Here is a 22,507-nt window from a genome sequence, read left to right as displayed (position 1 = left end):
CAAGCAGGACAGAGACAAGACTCTCTTGCTGTTGCTAAGCAACACAAGGCCACCTGTCTTCCCACTCCCCCAGCAGCTCAGTGCACTACATCAGTAGCGCTGCACTTCAGTCTAAGCAGCAAGGAGCCTGAAGTGGGAATCATCCCAGTGGCTGACTGACTAAGCCAGTAGCTCGGTGGATTGCATTGCCTTTGGTAGAACTCTCTTTGCTTGCCAAGCCTCTGGGGACAGAGCCCTGTGCTGTGGTCACCTTACCTGTGATTTGAGGTAGGCATACTCCTGTGATCCATATGGGACACTCCGAAGAGAAGTGAGGTAGTCATAGGTGATAACAGCTGTCTGAAAACCAAGCCAGAAACAGTATGAAGACTCTGCAATAATCTCTGATCAAGCCAACAAACTTTTATTAAAGGGACTCTTTCTATTTAGCTTTAGGCCCTAAATTTAAGTTTAGTTTAAAATAAAAGGGTCACAAGGAACAAAAAGTAATACAAATAAAAACATTCATGTCAATGAAAATCAGTGGTTTACACTTATGGAAAAATTCCCTGCAGGGCAGGAAACTCAGTAACATGGAACTATTAAAAATAAGTAATACTCTGTACTTCTAGAGCACCTTCTATTCCAGGCCGTCAAAGCACTTTACAGGCATTAATGAATTAAACATCCCAGCCCCCCTGGGAGATAGGTCAGGATAATGTCCAAGTGCGGAAAATCAAAGGACAGAGCAGGGAAGTGACTTGGCCAGTGTCACACAGCGAGTCAATTGCAGAGCTGGGAACAGAACTGAAAGAAGCCTGGATACCCAATCATGTGTCTTAGCCACAAGCCAGGCCCCACCACGTACATGACAAGCAGGATGTGAAACTAACCAGAAACAGCCTGAGGCTTGCATGTGAACGGGAGTCTTTCCCTTTTCCTCCTACCCAATCCCTGAAGCCAAATCCAAGATTGGCAATGTCAGAACAGCTGCCGTGGTGTCAATTGTGATGTCTAAGCCATTACTGAAGGGATGGGTACAGGAGAGGTCAGACTACCACCCATCCGTACCACAACTACTCCTGTGGTTTTGTAACTGATTAGCATTACAGTCACCTTCATTGGTTACAAATAGCACAATTCAGTTTGTGTCCACGTAGCAGCTTTTCAGCTATTGTACTCACACCTACTCTGCGACCCGGCTGTATTCATATCAGTGAGTGCTGGGAAAACCTGGGCAGCTAGCCCTTCCTCCTGGCCTCAGCCGGGGAGAGAGTGGCCAAAAGATATGCAAGCAGAGCAGCGGAAGGGGCAATGCTTTCTGGGATGTCCAATGCACAGAGAGAACCAGTCAACCTGGTTACAAAGATATAATATGGGGATCCCACTACATACAAAAGAACAATGCTATGACCTGGTTAAGGAAGACAACCATGTAGCGAAGCTACCGGCAAGGGTGAAACACTCTTAGCTACCCTCGTTATTAACCCTGTTAACAATATGACTGGGTGGACACAAACCATGTTTGGAGTTGACCAGGCAACTGGTCATAAACTAGGTTAAAAGTTGTAATGTAGACAAGGTAACCCTTTTCCAGTGCCTAAGTGACTGATGGGCCTAAATCCTATTTCCACAAGAGACTCAGGCACAGAGGAGTGTAAGTTTCATTAAAATCAATGAGGAGTTAGGCTCTGAAGATCCTAGATCACGTTTGGAAATGGGACTTACGTGCTTTTGAAAATTTTATCCTAGGCCTAAAGTTCCTCTCTCTCTCCACAGTCAGGAAGGGCAGGAATGGAGATGGAAATATTCAGAGCACTTTCTCTAAGTTCTAGCAGCATTGGGCATGGAACACTTGTTGTTATGAACCAGTTAATAGCAGATTCTCTATAATGGAAGTCTTTTAATCAGGATTTGAGGATTTCAATTACTCAGCCAGAGGTTGTGGGTCTATTACAGGAGTAGGTGCGTGAGGTTCTGTGGCCTGCGATGTGCAGATCAGACTAGATGATCACAACAGTCCCTTCTGTTCTTAAAGTCTATGAGTCTAACTGTAGCATGTGCAATAAGAATTCCCATCTGGATTTCAATCTCCACTACCACCTCGGGGCTCAGTCCCTTTGTAATGACAAGGGCCATCTGCAACAAACAGACCTGGGGGGAGGGATAGCTCAGTGCGGGGGAGGGATAGCTTAGTGGTTTGAGCATTGCCCTGCTAAACCCAGGGTTGTGAGTTCAATCCTTGAAGGGGCCATTTGGGATCTGGGGCAAAAATTGGGGATTGGTCCTGCTTTGAGCAGGGGGTTGGACTAGATGACCTTCTGAGGTCCCTTCCAACCCTGATATTCTATGATTCTGTGATTTCCAAAATCTCAAAACTTACGGGCATCTGATTCTGTGGTGGGATGAATGCCCAGCACCACTGTAAAACTTGATGGGCCCCCTTACACAAAGTACAGCCAATATGTTCACAAACCCAGCTCTCTGGAGACAAAGGAGACAATGTCATTTCTGCATTAAAAAGAGAATCACTAGACATGAGCAATGGACGAACTGTGGAAGTCTCAGACAAGCCTCTACCCAAAGCTCTGTGCTCTGGGGTGAGGCTGAGAATCAGATACAAACAGGGTTTTGCTCCTCCCTTTTTGGATGGAGGTTTCTGATATTTCCTGGTTTTGAAGTTGGAAACCTGTTAGGAGAAGCCTTTTCTTGTGATTTTTCAGCCCTTCCTGTCTCTGCTGAAGCCAGGAGCTGCAGAGGTACGTGAAGAAGTATTTGGAGAAAGACTTTACCAAGCATTTTCCAACATCAAAAAATAGCTTTGGAACAGGGGGACCTTTGGATCAGCTTTGGATGAAGGTTTGGGCTGGTTCTTATGTTGTCTCTTGTCCATGAAGGTAATTATCACTTCCAACTTGAAAAGAACCAGCTACAGTTTGCCCTGCATTACAGAGGAAGAGGGAATTTAATTAAGCAGTTACTAATTACATCGTAATCTTGAACAACAAATTAGTATTATGATGATTCTGATAGGCAACTCTGACATTGCTAAATCCCCAAAAGTGTCTCAGATGCACTTCAGTTAAGGCATAGGATGTTAACTTGATGCTTTCTGAAAAGGCAGATTCAGTGTTAGACCCTGGAAGAAGCAGAGGGCAAACAAAGCAGCTTTGTCAGATTTCTAATGCTATCCAGAATGCAGAGGTTTTCTTTGACTTGCTGCTATCCAGGCCCCGAAGAGCACCTCACTTTCATCAAAGATTAGTTCTTTGCACTCTGTGCTCCAGAGGAACTGATCTTCATAAGATATAAGAACACCTATGAGATCATCCAGTCCCTCTTGATGGCAATGCAGGATTGGTGCCCATAGTGCATTTTCCAGCCTTTAGTCGAGTCTAGTTTTAAAATTCTCAGAGGATGGAGCTTCCACTTTGAGTCATCCAGTTGCTGGCTTCCCACTCCCCTCAAGTTATCAGCTGATCTCCCCATCTCCTGGGAGGAGGTCCCCACTCAATGTCCCTGCCTATCAGTGTTTTCTCTCTGCTGGTCCCGCAAAGACTGACCAAGCATGAGCAAAACCCGATTCCCCAAACCTGAGCTCAGGTAAGAGTTTTCCCCCAAGCCACATAAGCAAGGAAGTTTAACAAGGACAGATGAATAAGCATGGATAAATTGAGAACTGATGCAAACCTTCAAGCAAAACTCAAACTCGCCAGAGGTCTGAGGATATAGTGGCAGGTCAGATTTGTTGTCTTCCCTCTCCACGTTTTTTTTTCATGTTTACAGCTGTTGCTGCTGAATTTGGCCTACACACGTCCCTGGAGACAGTGCCCCTAGCTGCAGCCTGGCTTTGCCCCAAGAGGTTGAGTTAAGCATCCACACTTTTGGGTACTTCTCTGAATATAACTTTTGAACATTTTGAAGTTCACCTACCATGACTGAAGCCCTCCCTCCTCCCAAAAAAATCACAAACAATTATGGGAGCTTATCGACTAAGTAGGGGTCTGCCCAGGCTGGATTAAGGGACAGGCATTATAGGCCCACATCAAGGTCCCCAGCTCCCAGAGCCACATGTTTGCAATAGAATCTAAGCCCTCATTTTAAAGAAATCTCCATCCCTTATAGTTAGGGAGAAACACTTGAAAATTAAGGAGTTAACACCCTCTGACCCTCATAAAGAGCAGATCCCTAGGGCTGGGAAGGCAGAGGTCATTAGTGCAGCAGCATAGCAGAAGTTCACACTGGAGCAACCTGACCATACGGGGCCTTGTGTATGTTAGAAGAAATAAACCATTTTAAAAAGAATTCTACACATTTTTTAAAAAAATAGAGTACTCCAGTACTTACAGGGGCTAGAGACCACCAGCAGATTTTATTGTGGGATATTCTGTTTGCGGCTGCTGCTGTAAAATCCTGTAATATGTGGAGGCAACATGGTCTAGTAGTAGATTAAGCCTGGGAGCAATGAACTGCTGACTTCTAACAGCTCTGCCACTGACACCCTCTGTGGCCATGGGCAAGTCACTGCACCTCTCTATACCTCAGTTTCCCCTGGGGTGTATGGGTGATCAGTGGTTTTTGTACAGTGAACATAAGAACGGCCATATGGGGTCAGACCAATGGTCCATCTAGCCCAGTATCTGGTTGTGACGTTGCACTCCATATGTTTTTATGAAAATATGCTAATGAGTGTGACTATCATGCAACTGGAATATGCTTCATGCAAAAGGTCTCTTGTAAGGTATCATTACAAAGCTTATAATCTACTGAGTGTGGTCATCCTATTTGTATGAATGTATCATTCTTGTATCTGAAACTAGGAATATAAAATATAACTCTGAGGTCTTCCTGTAGTTATGCAAAGTGCGAGCCATTAATGATGGTTTAAAATCTTGATGGCTCCCATCAACAAGGACAATTGACTGTAGAAGGCTTGGTTTACTTGCAAGCCTTCCTGTGAGTCAGGCCTGGAAGAATGAAGGCTTCGGGTCTCACAGGCCACGTGACCATGTCACCTGGTACTGGAATCCATCTTAAACCTGGTGCTTTTCCATTTAGAAGGAGGGGTGGGGACCCAAAGAGACAAAAGATTCCCGCCTTGTGCCAAAGATATATAAGGGGGTGGAACAGAACAGAGGGGGCTGCAGTCATGAGAAATCCCCTAGCTACCACCTGAGCTGGAACAAGGACTGTACCAGGGGAAAGGATTGGGCCCAGACTAGAAAGGAGTCTAGTCTGTGAAAGAAGCTTATTGGAACATCTCTGAGGGTGAAATTTACCTGCATTTAGTTTCTTACTGTAGTAGGCTTAGACTTGCGTGCTTTTGTTTTAATTTGCTTGGTAATTTACTTTGTTCTGCCTGTTATTACTTGGAACCACTTAAATCCTACTTTTTATACTTAATAAAATTAATTCCTGGGGGAGCAAACAGCTGTGCATATCTCTTTATCAGTGTTATAGAGGGCGAACAATTTATGAGTTTACCCTGCATAAGCTTTATACAGAGTAAAACAGATTTATTTGGGGTTTGGACCCCATTGGGAACTGGGTGTCTGGATGCTAGAGACAGGAGCACTTCTTAAGCTGTATTCAGTTAAGTCTGCAGCTTCTGGGGGACATGGTTCAGACCTGAGTCTGTATTTGCAGCAGGGTAGCGTGTCTGGCTCAACAAGGCAGGGTACTGGAATCCCAAGCTGGCAGGGAAAACAGGCTCAGAGGTAGTCTCAGCACAACAGGTGACAATCCCAAGGGGGTCTCTGTGACCGAAACCGTCACACCGGTCTTTCCACAGTGGTCAATGACAGGTGCTTTGAAGTGAATGAACAAAACAGGCAATCATTGAGTGATCCACTCCCAGCTTCCGGCAATCAGAGGCTACAGACACCGAGCACATGGGGTTGCATCCCTGAGCATCTTAGCTAATAGCCATTGATATACCTAGCCTTCATTAACTAATTCTTTTTTTTAACCCAGTTATACTTTTGACCTTCACAACATCCCGTGGCAACAAGTTCCATAAGTTAACTGTGCGTTGTGTGAAGCAGTACTTCCTTTTGTTTGTTTTAAATCTGCTGCCTATTAATTTCCATTGAGTGACCCCTAGTTCTTGTGTTATGTGAAGGAGTAACAACACTTCCATATTCACTTTCTCCGCACCATTCATGATTTTATGGACCTCTGTCATATCCCCCCTTAGCCATCTCTTTTCCAAGCTGAGTAGTCCCAGTCTTTTTAATCTCTCTTTACAAAGAAGCTGTTCCGTACCCTTAATCATTTTTGTTAACCTTCTCTGTACCTTTTCCATTTCTAATATACCTTTTTTGAGATGGGGTGTCCAGAACTGCACACACTATTCAAGGTGTGGGCGTACCATAGATTTATATAGTGGCATTATGATATTTTCTGTCTTATTATCTATCCTTTTCCTAGTGGTTCCTAACATCCTGTTAGTTTTTTTTGACTACCGCTGCACACTGAGCAGATGTTTTCAGAGAATGACTCCAAGATCACTTTCTTGAATGGTAACAGCTAATTTAGACCCCATCATTTTGTATGTATAACTGGGATTATGTTTTCTAATGCACATTACTCTGCATTTATCAACATTGAATTTCATCTGCCATTTTCTTGCCCAGTCATCTAATTTTGTGAGATCCCAGCTCTTCACAGTCTGCTTTGGACTTAACTATCATGAGTCATTTTGTATCATCTGCAAATTTTGCCACCTCACTTTTTTCCAGATCATTTCTGAATAAGTTGAACAGCACTGGTGCCAGTACATATCCCTGGGAGACATCACATTTACCTCTCTACATTCTGAAAACTGACCATTATATTCTTATCCTTTGTTTCCTATCTTTTAACCAATTACTGATCCATGAGAGGACCTCCCCTCTTATCCCATGACTGCTTACTTTGCTTAAGAGCCTTTGGTGACGGACCTTGTCAAAGGCTTTCTAAAGTCCAAGTGCACTGTATCCACAGGATCACCCTTGTCCACATACAGTATTGTTGACCCCCTCAAATAATTCTAATAGATTGGTGAGGCATGATTTATCTTTATAAAAGCCATGTTGACTCTTCCCTAACAAATCATGTTCATCTATATGTCTGCTAACTATAGTAAAGAACAGAATTTCAACCAATTTGCCTGGTACTGAAGTTAGGCTTACCGGCCTGTAATTGCCAGATCACCTCTGGAGTCTTTTTTAAAAATCAGCATCACATTAGCTATTCTCCAGTCATCTGGTACAGAAGCTGATTTAAGTGATAGGTTACATACCACCTTTAGTAGTTCTGCAATTTCATACTGGAGTTCCTTTAGAACTCTTGGGTGAATACCATCTGGGCCTGGTGACTTATTACTATTTAACTGATCAGTTTGTTCCAAAACCTCCTCTACTGACTCCTTAGTCTGGGACACTGAAATGATAAAGTGCTAAGTACCATACTTTGCATTATTTTTAATAAGGTGGTGGGAGTTGATGTTTCTGCCATACACTTCCAAAACAAACACCTTCTTAGGTCCCAGACATTCCTCACATCACTTTCTGCTCTGGCCTACACATCTTTCCAGCCTGCATGTATACATGGTAATGGATTCTGAGATCAGCTACAGAACCTGCCTCTTGCAGTCCTGCTCTCAGGAGGCGCTCCTTGTAATTCTCACTAATGAAGCGTTTTTAAAAAGTGCAGAAGATGCAGGCTGACAGCTGCTTAGCACCAGGGGCTTGTAAGTGATGGAATTCCTGGCCTGAAGCGACAAACGTATGGCACAACAGAGGTGCAGGGCAGACTGATCTCCTACACAGTTACTGATCTTCCTTGTTTCTGGCTGCTAATGGATTCTCCAGAGAGGGCTCTCATGGAGAGGGTCACAACCTGTCTGGCTGTCAGCTGCCATGCTCATGTTTTTGGATGCTGCGATCAACATCTGTGGTGAAATGAAGGTAACACGCATCCAGGACTAGTGGGGCTCTTCGGTATTTATTTTAGAAACAGTGTGTGTGCTGCCCCCACATGCGTCTTCTGCCTTACCTCTCCCATTTTACCCTTTCCCTGACAATAATCCCCCACAAAACACATTCAGACACCTTCCCCTCCCCAAATTCCTCCCACTAAGGACCCCTAGAGACAAAGATTACAGGCAGCGTCCCAACACAGTATTCATTCAGCAACATGGTCCTTTCAATGAGCTGTTATTGCAGGGGAAAGAGGAGCCACCATCAAGGATGTAGTAAGCAGCTTCAAAGCAAAATGACTGGAAAAAGCAGTGGGATGATGCACAGGACTGAGTTCTGGATAAGAAGTGGATGAAGGGGATGTGGGGTAAAGAGCCATAGCAAAGTGGGTGTAGGCCCCACAGGGCTGTCCAGATTGAGTCCTCAATAAGGTATGTGTTCACTCATTGTCACAGCGTCTCTCTTCCTCTTCACTGTAAATTACCCGCTAGCCCTTCTACGTGTTTAACCTCTTTTCCCCACACAAATAATAAAACAGAGAAAAACCCAAATTCCTGGAGCTCAGAGCCAACTATGCTCTTGAAATATATCAATAAACTAAGCACCAGGACTGAGCTCCTGTGAACTACAGTTCCCTCTTGAGGATCCTTCTAACCCAGCCAGTAAATCTCTCACCTTACCCTCACACAACCTGCCAGGGTGCAACTTACTGTGGCAATGGCTCTGCCCACCCGAACAGCTCCAAAATCATTGGGATCCAGGTACTTGCTGCTGTACAGGTAGAAACCAGAGCTGGCTGCTGCCAGAGAGACAAGTTTCAAGGCCCTTCTGGCCATCCTGGCGACCACTGCAGAGACACAAAACAGGAACCATCACCACTTGAGTGGAAGAAGGGAGTACATGAGGAACAATTCAGGCCAACCTTCGCCAAAAATTCAAAGTCATCCAAATGCTTCCTTCCAGAACTCATTTTTCAGGTTGATCAGCTGTCAAGTGAGCATATGAAGGCCTGTTAGGGCAGAGGACCCTATTAGTGCAGGCCTCATGGTTTCTATCTCTTGCTATGAGAGGAAAGTGTGGTCTAGTGCTTAAAGCAGGGGCCCTGAGAAACAAGTCTTCCAAGTTTTAATCCCCGCTCTGCCACTGACTGGAGAGCCGCCTGGCCATGCCTCTGTGTGGGAGCCGGGGAGGGGACATGCTGCTGCTTCTGGGAGCTGCTTGAGGTAAGCGCCATCCGGAGCCTGCACTCCTGAGCCTCTCCCTGCGCCCCAACCCCCTGTCCCAGCCCTGATCCCCCTCCCACCCTCCGAACCCCTTGGTCCCACCCTGGAGCACCCTCCTACACCCCAAACTCCTTATCCCCAGCCACACCCCTAGACGGAGCCCTCACCCCCCCGCCACCCCAGCCCGGAGCCCCCTCTTGCACCCTGAACTCCTCATTTCTGGCTCCAACCAGAACCCTCACCCCTTCCAGCACCCAACCCAATTTTGTGAGCATTCATGGCCTGCCACACAATTTCTATTCCCAGATGTGGCCCTCGGGCAAAAAAGTTTGCCCACGCCTGGTATAGATCATAATAAGACCACAAGCCCAGGGAGAGAAGGATATTTTCAGGAGTTTATGGAAGGAAGGAGAGTCCTAATCCAGGGGGATGGGTGTGAAAGGGGCTTGCTTGGTCCTGGGAAGGAAACCAGGTGATTTGGGGAGATCCAAAATGGGGAGTGAATAAAATGAAGGTGGATGATTGGACTTAGGTGAAATAAGATGGAGAGTGGGGATAACTGATGCTGGTGAGGGTGACCCTGAGAGTTGTAGGTTGATGAGGGTCTGAGAAGAAAGTTTGTGGGGTAGGAAGGTGATGAGAAGGAGCTGAGAGGTTCAAAAGATGGTTTGCAGACTTGATGTATGAAGAGAGGGAAACTGTGACATGTTGGAGGTGCTTGGAGGAGTAGGACTGACTTGGAGGGGGCCTAGCAGGTACAGGGGTGCTGGAATCATGGTTCTGCACCCAAAATGAATAGCACTTGCAGTCTTACACCTATGCCACCACCCCCCACCCCCGCCTCGGTGCTACAATACTTACAAAGTGGGATCTGAGTTACTACAGAGAATTCTTTCCTGGGTATCTGGCTGGTGAATCTTGCCCTATGCTCAGGGTTCAGCTGATCGCCATATTTGGGGTCAGGAAGGAATTTTCCTCCGGGGCAGATTGGAAGAGGCCCTGGAGGTTTTTCGCCTTCCTCTATAGCATGGGGCACGGGTCACTTGCTGGAGGATTCTCTGCTCCTTGAAGTCTTTAAACCATGATTTGAGGACTTCAATAGCTCAGACATAGGTGAGAGGTTTATTGCAGGAGTGGGTGGGCAAGATTCTGTGGCCTGCATTGTGCAGGAGGTCAAACTAGATGATCATAATGGTCCCTTCTGACCTTAATATCTATGAATCTATACTTCTCTGTGCCTTAGTTTCATAGTGATCAGTAGGCAGGTGCACAAGGAGCTCCGTTCTAAGCTTGTTATTATACTGCAATAGTTGTCTACTGCCTAGAGGCCACAAATAAAAGATCAGGACTCCACTGTGCTGGACACTGTACATACATAAAACGAAAAGATGGTTCCCTAGCCCTAAAGGGTTTACAATCCAAGTATAAAACAAGAGACAACGGGAGCATAAAACAAACAGCAGGAGCACAAGGCAACAGTGAGTCAGTTATGATTAGCGTAATAAGCAGTAGTCACAGCACACCAGCTGCCTAACCATTATCATGAGTTTCGTAGGCTTTAGTAGGTTTTGAAAGGGGATTTAAAGGAGGACAGTTACAGATTTTTACAGGGAGCTCCTCCCATCGTAGGAAACACAAAGGTGCCTGTTGAAAAATGTTCCAAATGGACAGGCAAGGCTGTCATTATTGATTGAGTGGAGGGGTGAGGGGCAATGTCTCAACAGATGATAGGGTAGAGATATTCCATGAAGTGCCTTAAACGTAAAAACAAGTAGTTTGTGCTTGACGCAGTGGAAAAGGGGAGCCAGTAGAAGGAGGCAAAGAAGGGGGTGACCTGGCCAAAAAGTGACAAGCCAAGAAGATACCTGCCTTCTCATCATCACAGGGGAAGAGGCAAAAAATGAATAATCATTTATGATCCTGCCTGAGGCAGTATGGTCCAATAGTTAGAAGATGAGATTGGTAATCATGAGACCAGCGTTCTAGTCCGGGTTTTGCCTTTAGCTCAATGTATGATCTTGAGCAAACCTCTTAACTTCTCACTCTCGGTTTCCCTATAAAGTGGGGAAAACAATAATATACCTGTTTCCCTTCTTTAAAGGGCTGTATTAACTACTTATGTTTGTAAAGTGCTTTGAACATGAATTATATAAGTTCTATTATTATTAATTGAGGCATTTTAGGGTTGGGCAGTTTTGTTTTAATGTTAGGCTCTAACTAGATTTCCCCCCTCCCCAAAGGATTTCATGATGTGTCAAAAGCTCTTTAACATTCTCTCTTACCTCTAACATTGTCCTTCCCTGCTTTATTAAATGACACTTTTGATTATTCAAACCTGGAAAGTGTTTACAAATCCACTGTACTTTTTTCCCCTCATTCCATTGATGCAGTTTTTCCTTTTATATTTCATTTATCTTTGGCAATGGAATTAGGAGGGTCAGTTTCATTTTCTGTTTCTAATCAATTTCACTCCAGTTAAGAAAGCCTAAGGCTTCTGGTTTAGATACCCAGCAATTAAAGGAAAAAAATTATCCACATTTCTTTTTTACTTCTATCACAGATCGTTACAATCACTTGTGAGTACGCTCTCCCTAATGGCAGGCCTTGGGGCTCTACTTCACTCCGAGGGGAGTCCTATGACTCTACCACTCTTAGACTAGATCCCAGACTTCAGCATCCCTGTTTCACAGAGGGGCTCCTTCAGAACAGTCAGTTTCGTCTGGTTCCCGCAGGAATCGGGAACTTGGAAACTTTGGCCTGGATCCAAAAAGTAATCTAGGAGTCGCAATGTTGAACATCACAGAGCCTAAGTTTTAGGTACCTAGAAAAAAGTCACAGAACAACACTGCAACCCACAAAGCCCGAGTTAGGCACGCAGGCTTCCTATATAATGAATGGGGAGAGTTAGGTGCCTGAGAATGAAATTCATAAAAGCAAGCATGCTAGGCGGTGTTAGCCGATGGCCAGGGATGTTTGGTGAGGTGCCAGCTATGCCCGTTTTATACCATCCGTGACTTTAACTGCTAGAGCTCAGAGCTCCTTCGCAGCGGGCAGTCAGGATTGACTGACAGGTGCCCCAAGAGTTTGCCCCGTGGAGGCGGCACAACTCAACGCTAGGCTCTTAGTACTCTCACCTAATGGCAGGCTTTATAGCCAAAACAGCTAAGGTTCTTTAATTGCGTTGGCTGCTTTACAGTAAACCAGAGAAACAAGTCAGGCTTATGCACAAATGGTTACCAAAATTTATTAAACTAGATTCTAATCATGTGGTGACAAAATTGCTAGTGCCTACTTATTTAAATGTAGAGATGTTACACACACAAACAAGTTACAAAACTGAAGCCACAATCCCAAAGAAAGAAAACAAAGTATAGAGCTCTATTTCAAAATATGTGTACACTAAAGATAGGAGATCAGGTGTGGGTGCTTCTTACCCTCCTTGCATCTCTCGATTCCAGCGGTGCCAAGCCAGGATCGGTCACTCAATTCCGCGGAAAGACGAATAAGGGACAAGGCTTAGGGACCCCCTTAGCTGCAGAAGCCTTGGGAGGCTGTCACTTATCTGACCAGCAGATAGATAGTGAAAAGCACTCAAAAATCATGGTGCTGTAGGTCCCCTACTTATACCTCTGTACTCCTTTATTCTCTTTCTCCTTTCTTGTGCCAAATTGGGGCTGGTCTATCTGGGTGACGCCAGCTCTCGCAAGAGTAGTTTACACTTGCAAGGGAGAGAAACAATAAGCGTCGACTACTGGACATTCCTTTTATTAGGGTAAATATTTTCCCACCTAGGATGTTGGTGTGTGTGCATCATGCTGTTTAGTAGGGGCTAAGAGCCATGTCTGTCACTGGAAATGACCCACCTTGATTATCATGCGCATTATAAAGAGAGGTTTCAAAGAGGGATGGGCTATTACCAGCAGGAGAGTGAGTTTGTATGTGTGTCTGTGTGTGGGGGGGGGGGGGGAAAGAGTGAGAAAACCTTGATTTGTGCTGGAAATGGCCTTCCTTGATGATCACTTGATGATCACTTTAGATAAGCTGTTAGCAGCAGGACAGTGGGGTGGGAGGAAGTTTTGTTTCATGGTCTCTGTGTGTATATAATGTCTTCTGCAGTTTCCACGATATGCTATGCATCCGATGAAGTGAGCTGTAGCTCACGAAAGCTCATGCTCAAATAAACTGGTTAGTCTCTAAGGTGCCACAAGTACTCCTTTTCTTTTTTCTTTTTACGAATACAGACTAACACGGCTGTTACTCTGAAACCTGTCATTATGCAAGGCACTGCATTTAGCCGCATGGAGTGGAAATCTATCAACTGCATGAAAAAACTTGTACAGATACAGACAGACATCATCTTCCTTTCCAAATGCAAACAGATGGACATCGTACCAAAAGGACTGAAGGTAAAAAATCCATTACAATCTACATACCACACAGACTATGCTGACAGCTTGTGCCACACGCTCTCAAAGAAACTGCGGAATCACCTGATCAACATCCTCTACAGCAAACAGGGAAAGATTAAGAATGAGCTCTCAAAAATGGATACTCTCATAAAAAACCAACCTTCCACACAAACTTCCTCGTGGCTGGATTTTACTAAAACTAGACAAGCCATTTACAACGCACACTTTACTTCTCTACAAAAGAAAAAGGACACTAAACTTTCTAAACTACTACAGGCTACAAGGGGCCACAGCAATGGTCCCCTCAACCCACCCAGCAATATTGTTAACCTATCCAACTATACTCTCAGCCCAGCAGAAGCAGCTGTCCTATCTCGGGGTCTCTCCTTCTGCCCCTCCACCCCCTCGAACATGATACAGTTCTGTGGTGACCTAGAATCCTATTTTCGACGTCTCCGACTCAAGGAATATTTCCAAGATACCTCTGAACAACATAATGATCCACAGAGGCCTGCCTACCAACATTACAAAAAGAAGGATTCTAGGTGGACTCCTCCTGAAGGTCGAAACAGCAGACTGGACTTCTACATAGAGTGCTTCCGCCGACGTGCACGGGCTGAAATTGTGGAAAAGCAGCATCACTTGCCCCATAACCTCAGCCGTGCAGAACACAATGCCATCCACAGGCTCAGAAACAACTCTAACATCATAATCAAAAAGGCTGACAAAGGAGGTGCTGTTGTCATCATGAATAGGTCGGAATATGAACAAGAGGCTGCTCGGCAGCTCTCCAACACCACTTTCTACAAGCCATTACCCTCTGATCCCACTGAGAGTTACCAAAAGCATCTACAGCATTTGCTCAAGAAACTTCCTGAAAAAGCGCAAGATCAAATCCGCACAGACACACCCCTGGAACCCCGACCTGGGATATTCTATCTACTACCCAAGATCCATAAACCTGGAAATCCTGGACGCCCCATCATCTCAGGCATTGGCACCCTGACAACAGGATTGTCCGGCTATGTAGACTCACTCCTCAGGCCCTACGCTACCAGCACTCCCAGCTACCTTCGAGACACCACTGACTTCCTGAGGAAACTACAATCCATTGGTGATCTTCCTGATAACACCATCCTGGCCACTATGGATGTAGAAGCCCTCTACACCAACATTCCACACAAAGATGGACTACAAGCCATCAAGAACACTATCCCCGATAATGTCACGGCTAACCTGGTGGCTGAACTTTGTGACTTTGTCCTTACCCATAACTATTTTACATTTGGGGACAATGTATACCTTCAGATCAGCGGCACTGCTATGGGTACCCGCATGGCCCCACAGTATGCCAACATTTTTATGGCTGATTTAGAACAACGCTTCCTCAGCTCTCGTCCCCTAACGCCCCTACTTTACCTGCGCTATATTGATGACATCTTCATCATCTGGACCCATGGAAAAGAAGCCCTTGAGGAATTCCACCATGATTTCAACAATTTCCATCCCACCATCAACCTCAGCCTGGTCCAGTCCACACATGAGATCCACTTCCTGGACACTACAGTGCTAATAAACGATGGTCACATCAACACCACCCTATACCGGAAACCTACTGACCGCTATTCCTACCTACATGCCTCCAGCTTTCACCCTGACCACACCACACGATCCATCGTCTACAGCCAAGCTCTGCGATACAACCGCATTTGCTCCAACCCCTCAGACAGAGACAAACACCTACAAGATCTCTATCAAGCATTCTTACAACTACAATACCCACCTGCGGAAGTGAAGAAACAGATTGATAGAGCCAGAAGAGTTCCCAGAAGTCACCTACTACAGGACAGGCCTAACAAAGAAAATAACAGAACGCCACTAGCCGTCACCTTCAGCCCCCAACTAAAACCCCTCCAACGCATTATTAAGGATCTACAACCTATCCTGAAGGATGACCCAACACTCTCACAAATCTTGGGTGAAAGGCCAGTCCTTGCCTACAGACAGCCCCCCAACCTGAAGCGAATACTCACCAACAACCACATACCACACAACAGAACCACTAACCCAGGAACCTATCCTTGCAACAAAGCCCGTTGCCAACTGTGCCCACATATCTATTCAGAGAACACCATCACAGTGCCTAACAACATCAGCCACACTATCAGAGGCTCGTTCACCTGCACATCCACCAATGTGATATATGCCATCATGTGCCAGCAATGCCCCTCTGCCATGTACATTGGTCAAACTGGACAGTCTCTACGTAAAAGAATAAATGGACACAAATCAGATGTTAAGAATTATAACATTCATAAACCAGTCGGAGAACACTTCAATCTCTCTGGTCACGCAATCACAGACATGAGGGTCGCTATCTTAAAGCAAAAAAACTTCAAATCCAGACTCCAGCGAGAAACTGCTGAATTGGAATTCATTTGCAAATTGGATACTATTAATTTGGGCTTGAATAGAGACTGGGAGTGGCTAAGTCATTATGCAAGGTAGCCTATCTCCCCTTGTTTTTTTCCTACAAACCCCCCCCCCCCCCCAAGACGTTCTGGTTAAACTTGGATTATTGCTGTGCACATTGTAAGATGAGCTATTGCCAGCAGGAGAGTGAGTTTGTGTGTGTGGTTTTTGGAGGGGGTGTGTGTGGGGGGGGGGGGGTGAGAAAACCTGGATTAGTGCTGGAAATGCCCCACCTTGATTATCATGCGCATTATAAAGAGAGGTTTCAAAGAGGGATGGGCTATTACCAGCAGGAGACTGAGTTTGTATGTGTGTCTGTGTGTGTGTGGGGGGGGGGGGGGGAAGAGTGAGAAAACCTTGATTTGTGCTGGAAATGGCCTTCCTTGATGATCACTTGATGATCACTTTAGATAAGCTGTTAGCAGCAGGACAGTGGGGTGGGAGGAAGTTTTGTTTCATGGTCTCTGTGTGTATATAATGTCTTCTGCAGTTTCCACGATATGCTATGCATCCGATGAAGTGAGCTGTAGCTCACGAAAGCTCATGCTCAAGTAAACTGGTTAGTCTCTAAGGTGCCACAAGTACTCCTTTTCTTTTTTCTTTTTATGTCTGTCACAGCGCCTCTGCCTGCTGTGAGCCCAATCGTTGTATATGTTCCCAGAGGCACATTGTAGCAGCACACCTGTGCTTCTCACAGCTTCAAAGGCTGTGCTGGAATTCATGTTAAGTGCCCTGTGGTTTTGGCTTCCGTTTCCCAGCAATGCTGGTGGGGGGGGGGGGGCTGGCTGTCTGGCTACAGGCGGGGAGCCATCTAAACTAGCCAATGGGAGATGCTGACAACAGGGGTGTGTGCTAAGCCCTGTCCCTCTCACACCATTAGGAACCTATCTCTGTGATCCATGATCCTGGAGACAGGTGGCTTAGGCACCTAAATTGTTTCTTGAGGGAGGAGTTAGGCACCTTCCTTGCTCCACACAAAACAGCCAGAGGAGGTGGCAGGGGAAGAGAGAGAGAGACAGAGGGGAAAAATCAAACTTGGATCTCCCACATCCCAGCTGAGTGCTTGGTAAATTGTTCCATCAGTTAATTACTCTCACTGTTAAAGATTTATCTCCAAACTGAAATTTTCCTAGCTTCAACTTCCAGTCATTGGATCGTGGGACACTTTTCTCCGCTCATTATTAAATATTTCTTCCCCACGCAGGAACTTACAGACTGTAATCAAGTTATCCCCTTAACCTTCTCTTTGTTCCACTAAACAGACTGAGCTCCTTGAGTCAATCACTATAAGGCATGTTTTCTAATCCCTTCATCATTCTGGTGGTTCATCCCTGAACCATCTCCAGTTTATCAACATTCTTCATAAATTGTGGACACCAGAACTGGACACAGCATTCCAGCAGCAGCCACACCAACACTACATACAGAGGTAAAACAATCTCTCCACTTGTACTCCAGCTTCCCCTGCTTATGCATCCAAGGATTGCATCAGCCCTTTTGGCCACAGCATAGCACTAGGACCTCATGTTCAGCTGATTATCCACCACCACACCTAAATCTTTTTCAGAGTCACTGCTTCTCAGGATAGAGTCCCCTATCCTGTAAGTATGGCCTACATTCTTTCTTCCTACGTGTGTGTGTGTGTGTGTGTGTATATATATATACACACACACACACACACACACTTAGCTATATTAAAATGCATATTGTTTGTTTGTATTCAGCTTACCAAGCAATCCAAATCACTCTGTATTAGTGACTTGTCCTCACCAAACACCTGTATACAACTGTGGTCTCCAGGCACAAACAATGGAGCACACCATATCTAAGTGTCCCCTTCGTCCTTTCACAGGGCCCTGAAGGACATTCACCAGGGCAATGTGATGGCTATCAAATCTAGATATAAATTTGTAGTCGTTGCTACCTACCCAAGCCATACAAAAAAAGACAACCACCTGTCCTCTTCATTATTTACCACTCCCTCAATTTTTGCGTCATCTGCAACCTTTATGATTTTATGCTTTCTTCCAGGTAAAAATGTTAAATAGCACAAAGCCAAGACCAAATCTCTGCAGGACCACCCACTCAATGATGGTTCCCCATTTACAATTACATTTTGAGACATATCAGCTAGCCAGTTTTCAATCCATTTAATGTGTGTCATGTCAATTTTACATTGTTCTAGTTTTTTAATCAAAATGCTGCATGGTACCATATCAAACACCTTTCGGAAGTCTTAGTGTTGATGTAATATACTATTATCTTTATCAACCAAATTTATAACACCCTCATAAAAAAAAAATCAAGTTAGTTTAACAGGATCTATTTTCCATAAATGCATATTGCTTGACATTCACTATACTATCCTCCTTTAATTCTTTATTAATCGAGTTCCATAGCGGCCAATCCATTATCTTGCCCAGGACCTTCATCAAGGGCCAGATTTTGCGTGGGACCAGATCCGGTAGACTAGCTTTAAGCATGCCTCCTAGATCAAGCCCCGCACAGGAGTTAGGCATTCATCCGCCTATCTTCCCCCAGTTTGTGGATCATTCTGGGGCTTAGGCAGGAAATACGCATCAGGCTGCCTAGAGGGAGGCAGCAATGTACATGCTCAGAGGCAGAAACTTAAGTGCCTAGGAAACTTTTACCCTGAAAACTTAGGTACCAACACCTACAGCATTTCACAGGAGTTTCATGGATTGCAGTGGAGCCTAAACTGGGATTTAAACACCTAAATGTGGGGTTTAGGTGCCTAAATCCCTTTGTATATTGGGGGTCTTTGTAACTAGCAGGGAACAGTTCATCCTTTTCAATACAAGGCATTATCAGTGAACAGAAATGGGTTAAAACAATAAAGGCCTACACGGCATGAATCTTACTTAACCTTTATTCCTTCTTTGCAAGTTTTAGGTAACTGCCACCCAACCTAATACCCTAGCAGACAGCCCCTCACATTCTCTTAGCATCTCCTTGTCAAAGCCTATCCCCCCTTCCTCTCTACAAAGGTGTCTTTAAGGGTTTAGCGTCCCTTTGATCCTAGGTTCAAGCCAGGGAAAAATAAACTTGCAAGCCTGGTTGGAGCCAAGCAGGTGGGCATTTCCCAATTAATGACTCCCCCAGGGTTCCCTTAAGGACCGTTGGTATTCTCTCTAGAAGCATCTCATCTCTGACATTATTTCATCACCTGTTTGCTTCTCCCCAACAATCTCCTTTGATTTAACTCATTGCAATCAAGCAGAATAATATCAAACAGGTAAACTGAACCACATACACTTTTCATAGAAATATTACAGAAATGCCCCAGGCTCTCCACAACCTCCAAAATATTTTATGGAATAGTTTGAATTTATAACATTTCTAGTCCTATTTTTTGATAAATTTGAGGCCTAAACTACTTGGTAGTATCTCCTTTTAACAAAGAAAAAAACATGTGTGTCTTTTTTGTTTGTTTTCTTCCCTTCTTTATTATTAAGTACATTTGTCTGAAAACAGGATATAGGTCCATCCGTTCCCACATCTTATTCCCACCTGAAGCCACATTCTGCAGTTTGTGACATCACAGCTATTTCCACTAATTGGAACATCACAAGCAGAGGCTGACAACTTTAGGTGGGAAATAAACAGCAGGAGCAGCTGAGCTCTTAAGCAAGAAAGATCCTGTTTTCATGCTAATATCTCTTAGTAATAAAAAGGGGGGGGGGCAAAAATAACTCCAATATAAGATATAGAAATAGACTTGGCAGAACCAATTGTATCTCAAGGTTTTCCATAAGGTGTCAGTGAGTCTTTACCATATAAATGAGCTATTGCGAAATCCCTAGGGGTATCTTAAAGACACTGTCAGCTGTGAAATATGCCTCTCAACGTAACTGCCTTTCATTATTAAGATCTTTGCTAATGAATCACCTGCTGCTCTTCCTCTATAGACAAACTGGCTTCTTTGACTTTCACTTGACTTAGTCCATGATGCAGCTTAAGTACGATGTGTGTCACTTACAACCAAACTGACCTGAGCTCCCACGTTCAATCATTTGACTTGTGTAACTATAGATCCTGCATTGTATGTGTGGAACAACTATGAGCCTGCTTGCAATAATTAATTAAATAGATAAATAATGATAATAAAATATTTAGCATCTTCACATTTTGTTTTGTGTTTGTTTTCTTTTCATTGACTTTCATACTAGTGAAAGTTGCTGGATTGACTTGGAGACTGACTTGGAGTCTCCAACTAGTCAGCACACAGATACTGCACAGGCAGCAAAGGCATGTTTATTCACCAAAGTGTCTGAGCCTTGCCCCGGAGAGACATCCCTTCTACACATGAAGGGGGAATTAAGTCTCTGACCCCTGCAATCCTTGGTCTCTCATCTGAGACAGACAGCAAAGAAAACCAATGATACCTGTATAACTTTTCATATAGGCCATTAAACAACCACCAGATAACGACGATCGTCAGTCACTACGGACCTCAACAAGATGCAGACTGAGGACCCTAGCGCCTATTCACACCATTTCAATGTTTGCAATAATACGAGCGAAAGGACTAAATGTTAAACTTATATATGATTTAAGCTGTTTATTTGTGACTGGACTTTCAAGAGGTCCTGAGCACCTGCAGCTGCCTAAAGCCAATGGGCCTTGAGGTGCTGAACACTTCTGAGAATCAGGCCATTGATTTTTCTCAACTCAATTAAACTTTGTGGGAGGGTGCAGCTTTCAGATAAGGCAACATGCAGAGGATAGAAATTAAAACCAGAGGATGGCACTTCATGAGGAACCCTAGATCTTCAGCCACAATCACAGATGCAGCAGTTACCCTCATGGCAGTGAAAAGAAAGAGCCGAGAGTATTATAAACTTCTCCGGTGCCCTACACTACCAGCGAAGGAGAACTCAGGCAACGCAGCAGTAATTACAATGGTAAGCACTGTGCTGTGAGGTAACCCCCACTACCAGTCTGCTACAGGGGTCAGAGTCTCTGTGCCAACTGCTCTCCTCGTCTTACTTTTAGCAGGAGGGCCGAAGACGAGATTTTACCGACGAGTAACACTGTGGGTGTCCCAGTGAACATGAGACAGAAACACTGAATGCATCCGATGAAGTGAGCTGTAGCTCACGAAAGCTTATGCTCAAATAAATTGGTTAGTCTCTAAGTTGCCACTAGTACTCCTTTTCTTCTTGCGAATACAGACTAACACGGCCGCTACTCAGAAACAATGAGGAGTCCTTGTGGCACCTTAGAGACTAACACATTTATTTGGGCATAAGCTTTCGTGGGCTAGAACCCACTTCATCAGATGCAGGGAGTGAAAAATACAATAAGCAGTACATATATTACAGCAGATGGATACAGAGGCTCTGAGACCGACCCCACGCTGAGGGCGCCCCCTTCCAAACGCGCGCCAGGGAGGAGGCGGTAACGGAGCCGACCAGGCGGGGACTTGGGGAGAGCAGGGGTTGGTAGCTGTGGGGACGCAGTGTGCTTGGGCTGCGGGCGGCGAGAAGAGGGGGGCGGCACAGGGGGGGCTGCTTAGGGAAGCTGGCCGCGCCGAGAAGGGCACGCGGGGCGGCTACGAGTGGAGGCCAGAAGCGGAGACGACCGGGAGAACGAGGCTGGGGTAGGGGTGGAGGCTGTCCGGCGGCAGGGCCAGGGGCACTGGGGAGATGGCGGCCGAGGCTGGGCCAGGGGCACTGAGAAGCGGGGATTGGAGGCAGGGCCGGACCCGCGCCGCCCGGCGAGCGTGCGGTCGGGTGTGTGGGGGGGGTGTTCGCCCCAGCCCGCCACCTCCGAACCGGCCGGCTCCCGATTAGTTACACAACGTTCTAAATTCCACGCGGCGCAGCCCCTCCCCCGGTGACAGTGGAGGCCTCCCTCCTCTCTCTCCAGGGACCACCCTCCCCGCAGCAGGTAGAGGGGGCCGCTCCATGTACTTACCGGCTTCCCGGCACCTCGGTGCTTTTACCTGCAGAAAACGGAGACCTCCTCCCTGCATATGGTACGGCCTCGCCCCCGCACGGCATGCTGGACCTTGTAGTCCTGTGCTGGTCCCAACCCGGTAGGCCCCAGGATGGGGAGGGCCCTCGAGAACTACAGGCGTTTGGCCCTAGGCGAGTTCACTGAAGAGATTAGGAGGGGGGTGTTTTGTCACGTGGGCACTGCTGGTGAGTGAGGCCGGCTCCACCACCTGCTCGTCAGCCTGGATTCTGTATGGACCAGAACCTGAATGTGTTCAGGAGCAATAAACTATGGGCGTGAAGGTTTTTTGGCCAGGAGCGAGATAATCTATCTTCTGCAATTGCTGCCAGTTTATCTCAAACAAAGCAATAAAACTGCTGTCCAATCAGTCTTTCCCAATCAAGTGTCCAATGAAATACAGGTACCTGGAGCTGGAGTTTTGTTGCCTTAAACAAGATCATGAACTTTCTAATGATTTGGTAGATTTATCAAATCATTAAAA

At 45.5% G+C, this 22,507-nt stretch overlaps 1 protein-coding gene across 2 annotated transcripts in view; it reads right to left on the bottom strand.

Annotated features, from left to right (window-relative positions):
• Positions 1 to 22,093, bottom strand: part of ADCK1 (aarF domain containing kinase 1) — a 133,072-nt gene extending 110,979 nt beyond the window's left edge. The window contains exons 1-3 of one of the 2 annotated variants that reach the window (XM_074957130.1): positions 21,985 to 22,093; positions 8,651 to 8,787; positions 256 to 339 (exon numbers count right to left, since the gene is read on the bottom strand). In XM_074957130.1, the coding sequence (XP_074813231.1) occupies positions 256 to 339; positions 8,651 to 8,787; positions 21,985 to 22,042 (279 nt within the window). In that variant the 5' untranslated portion in view covers positions 22,043 to 22,093. Of the gene's footprint in view, positions 1 to 255; positions 340 to 8,650; positions 8,788 to 21,984 lie in introns of those variants that run through there. The other variant, XM_074957131.1, reaches the window with a different exon arrangement.
• Between the last annotated feature and the right edge of the window lie 414 nt (positions 22,094 to 22,507).

The sequence above is a fragment of the Natator depressus genome, chromosome 6 (assembly GCF_965152275.1).
Source record: "Natator depressus isolate rNatDep1 chromosome 6, rNatDep2.hap1, whole genome shotgun sequence".
In the NCBI taxonomy this organism is placed as follows: Eukaryota; Metazoa; Chordata; order Testudines; family Cheloniidae; genus Natator; species Natator depressus.
Note: the sequence above shows the minus strand (reverse complement) of the source record. Positions and strands in the feature narration are given on the sequence as shown.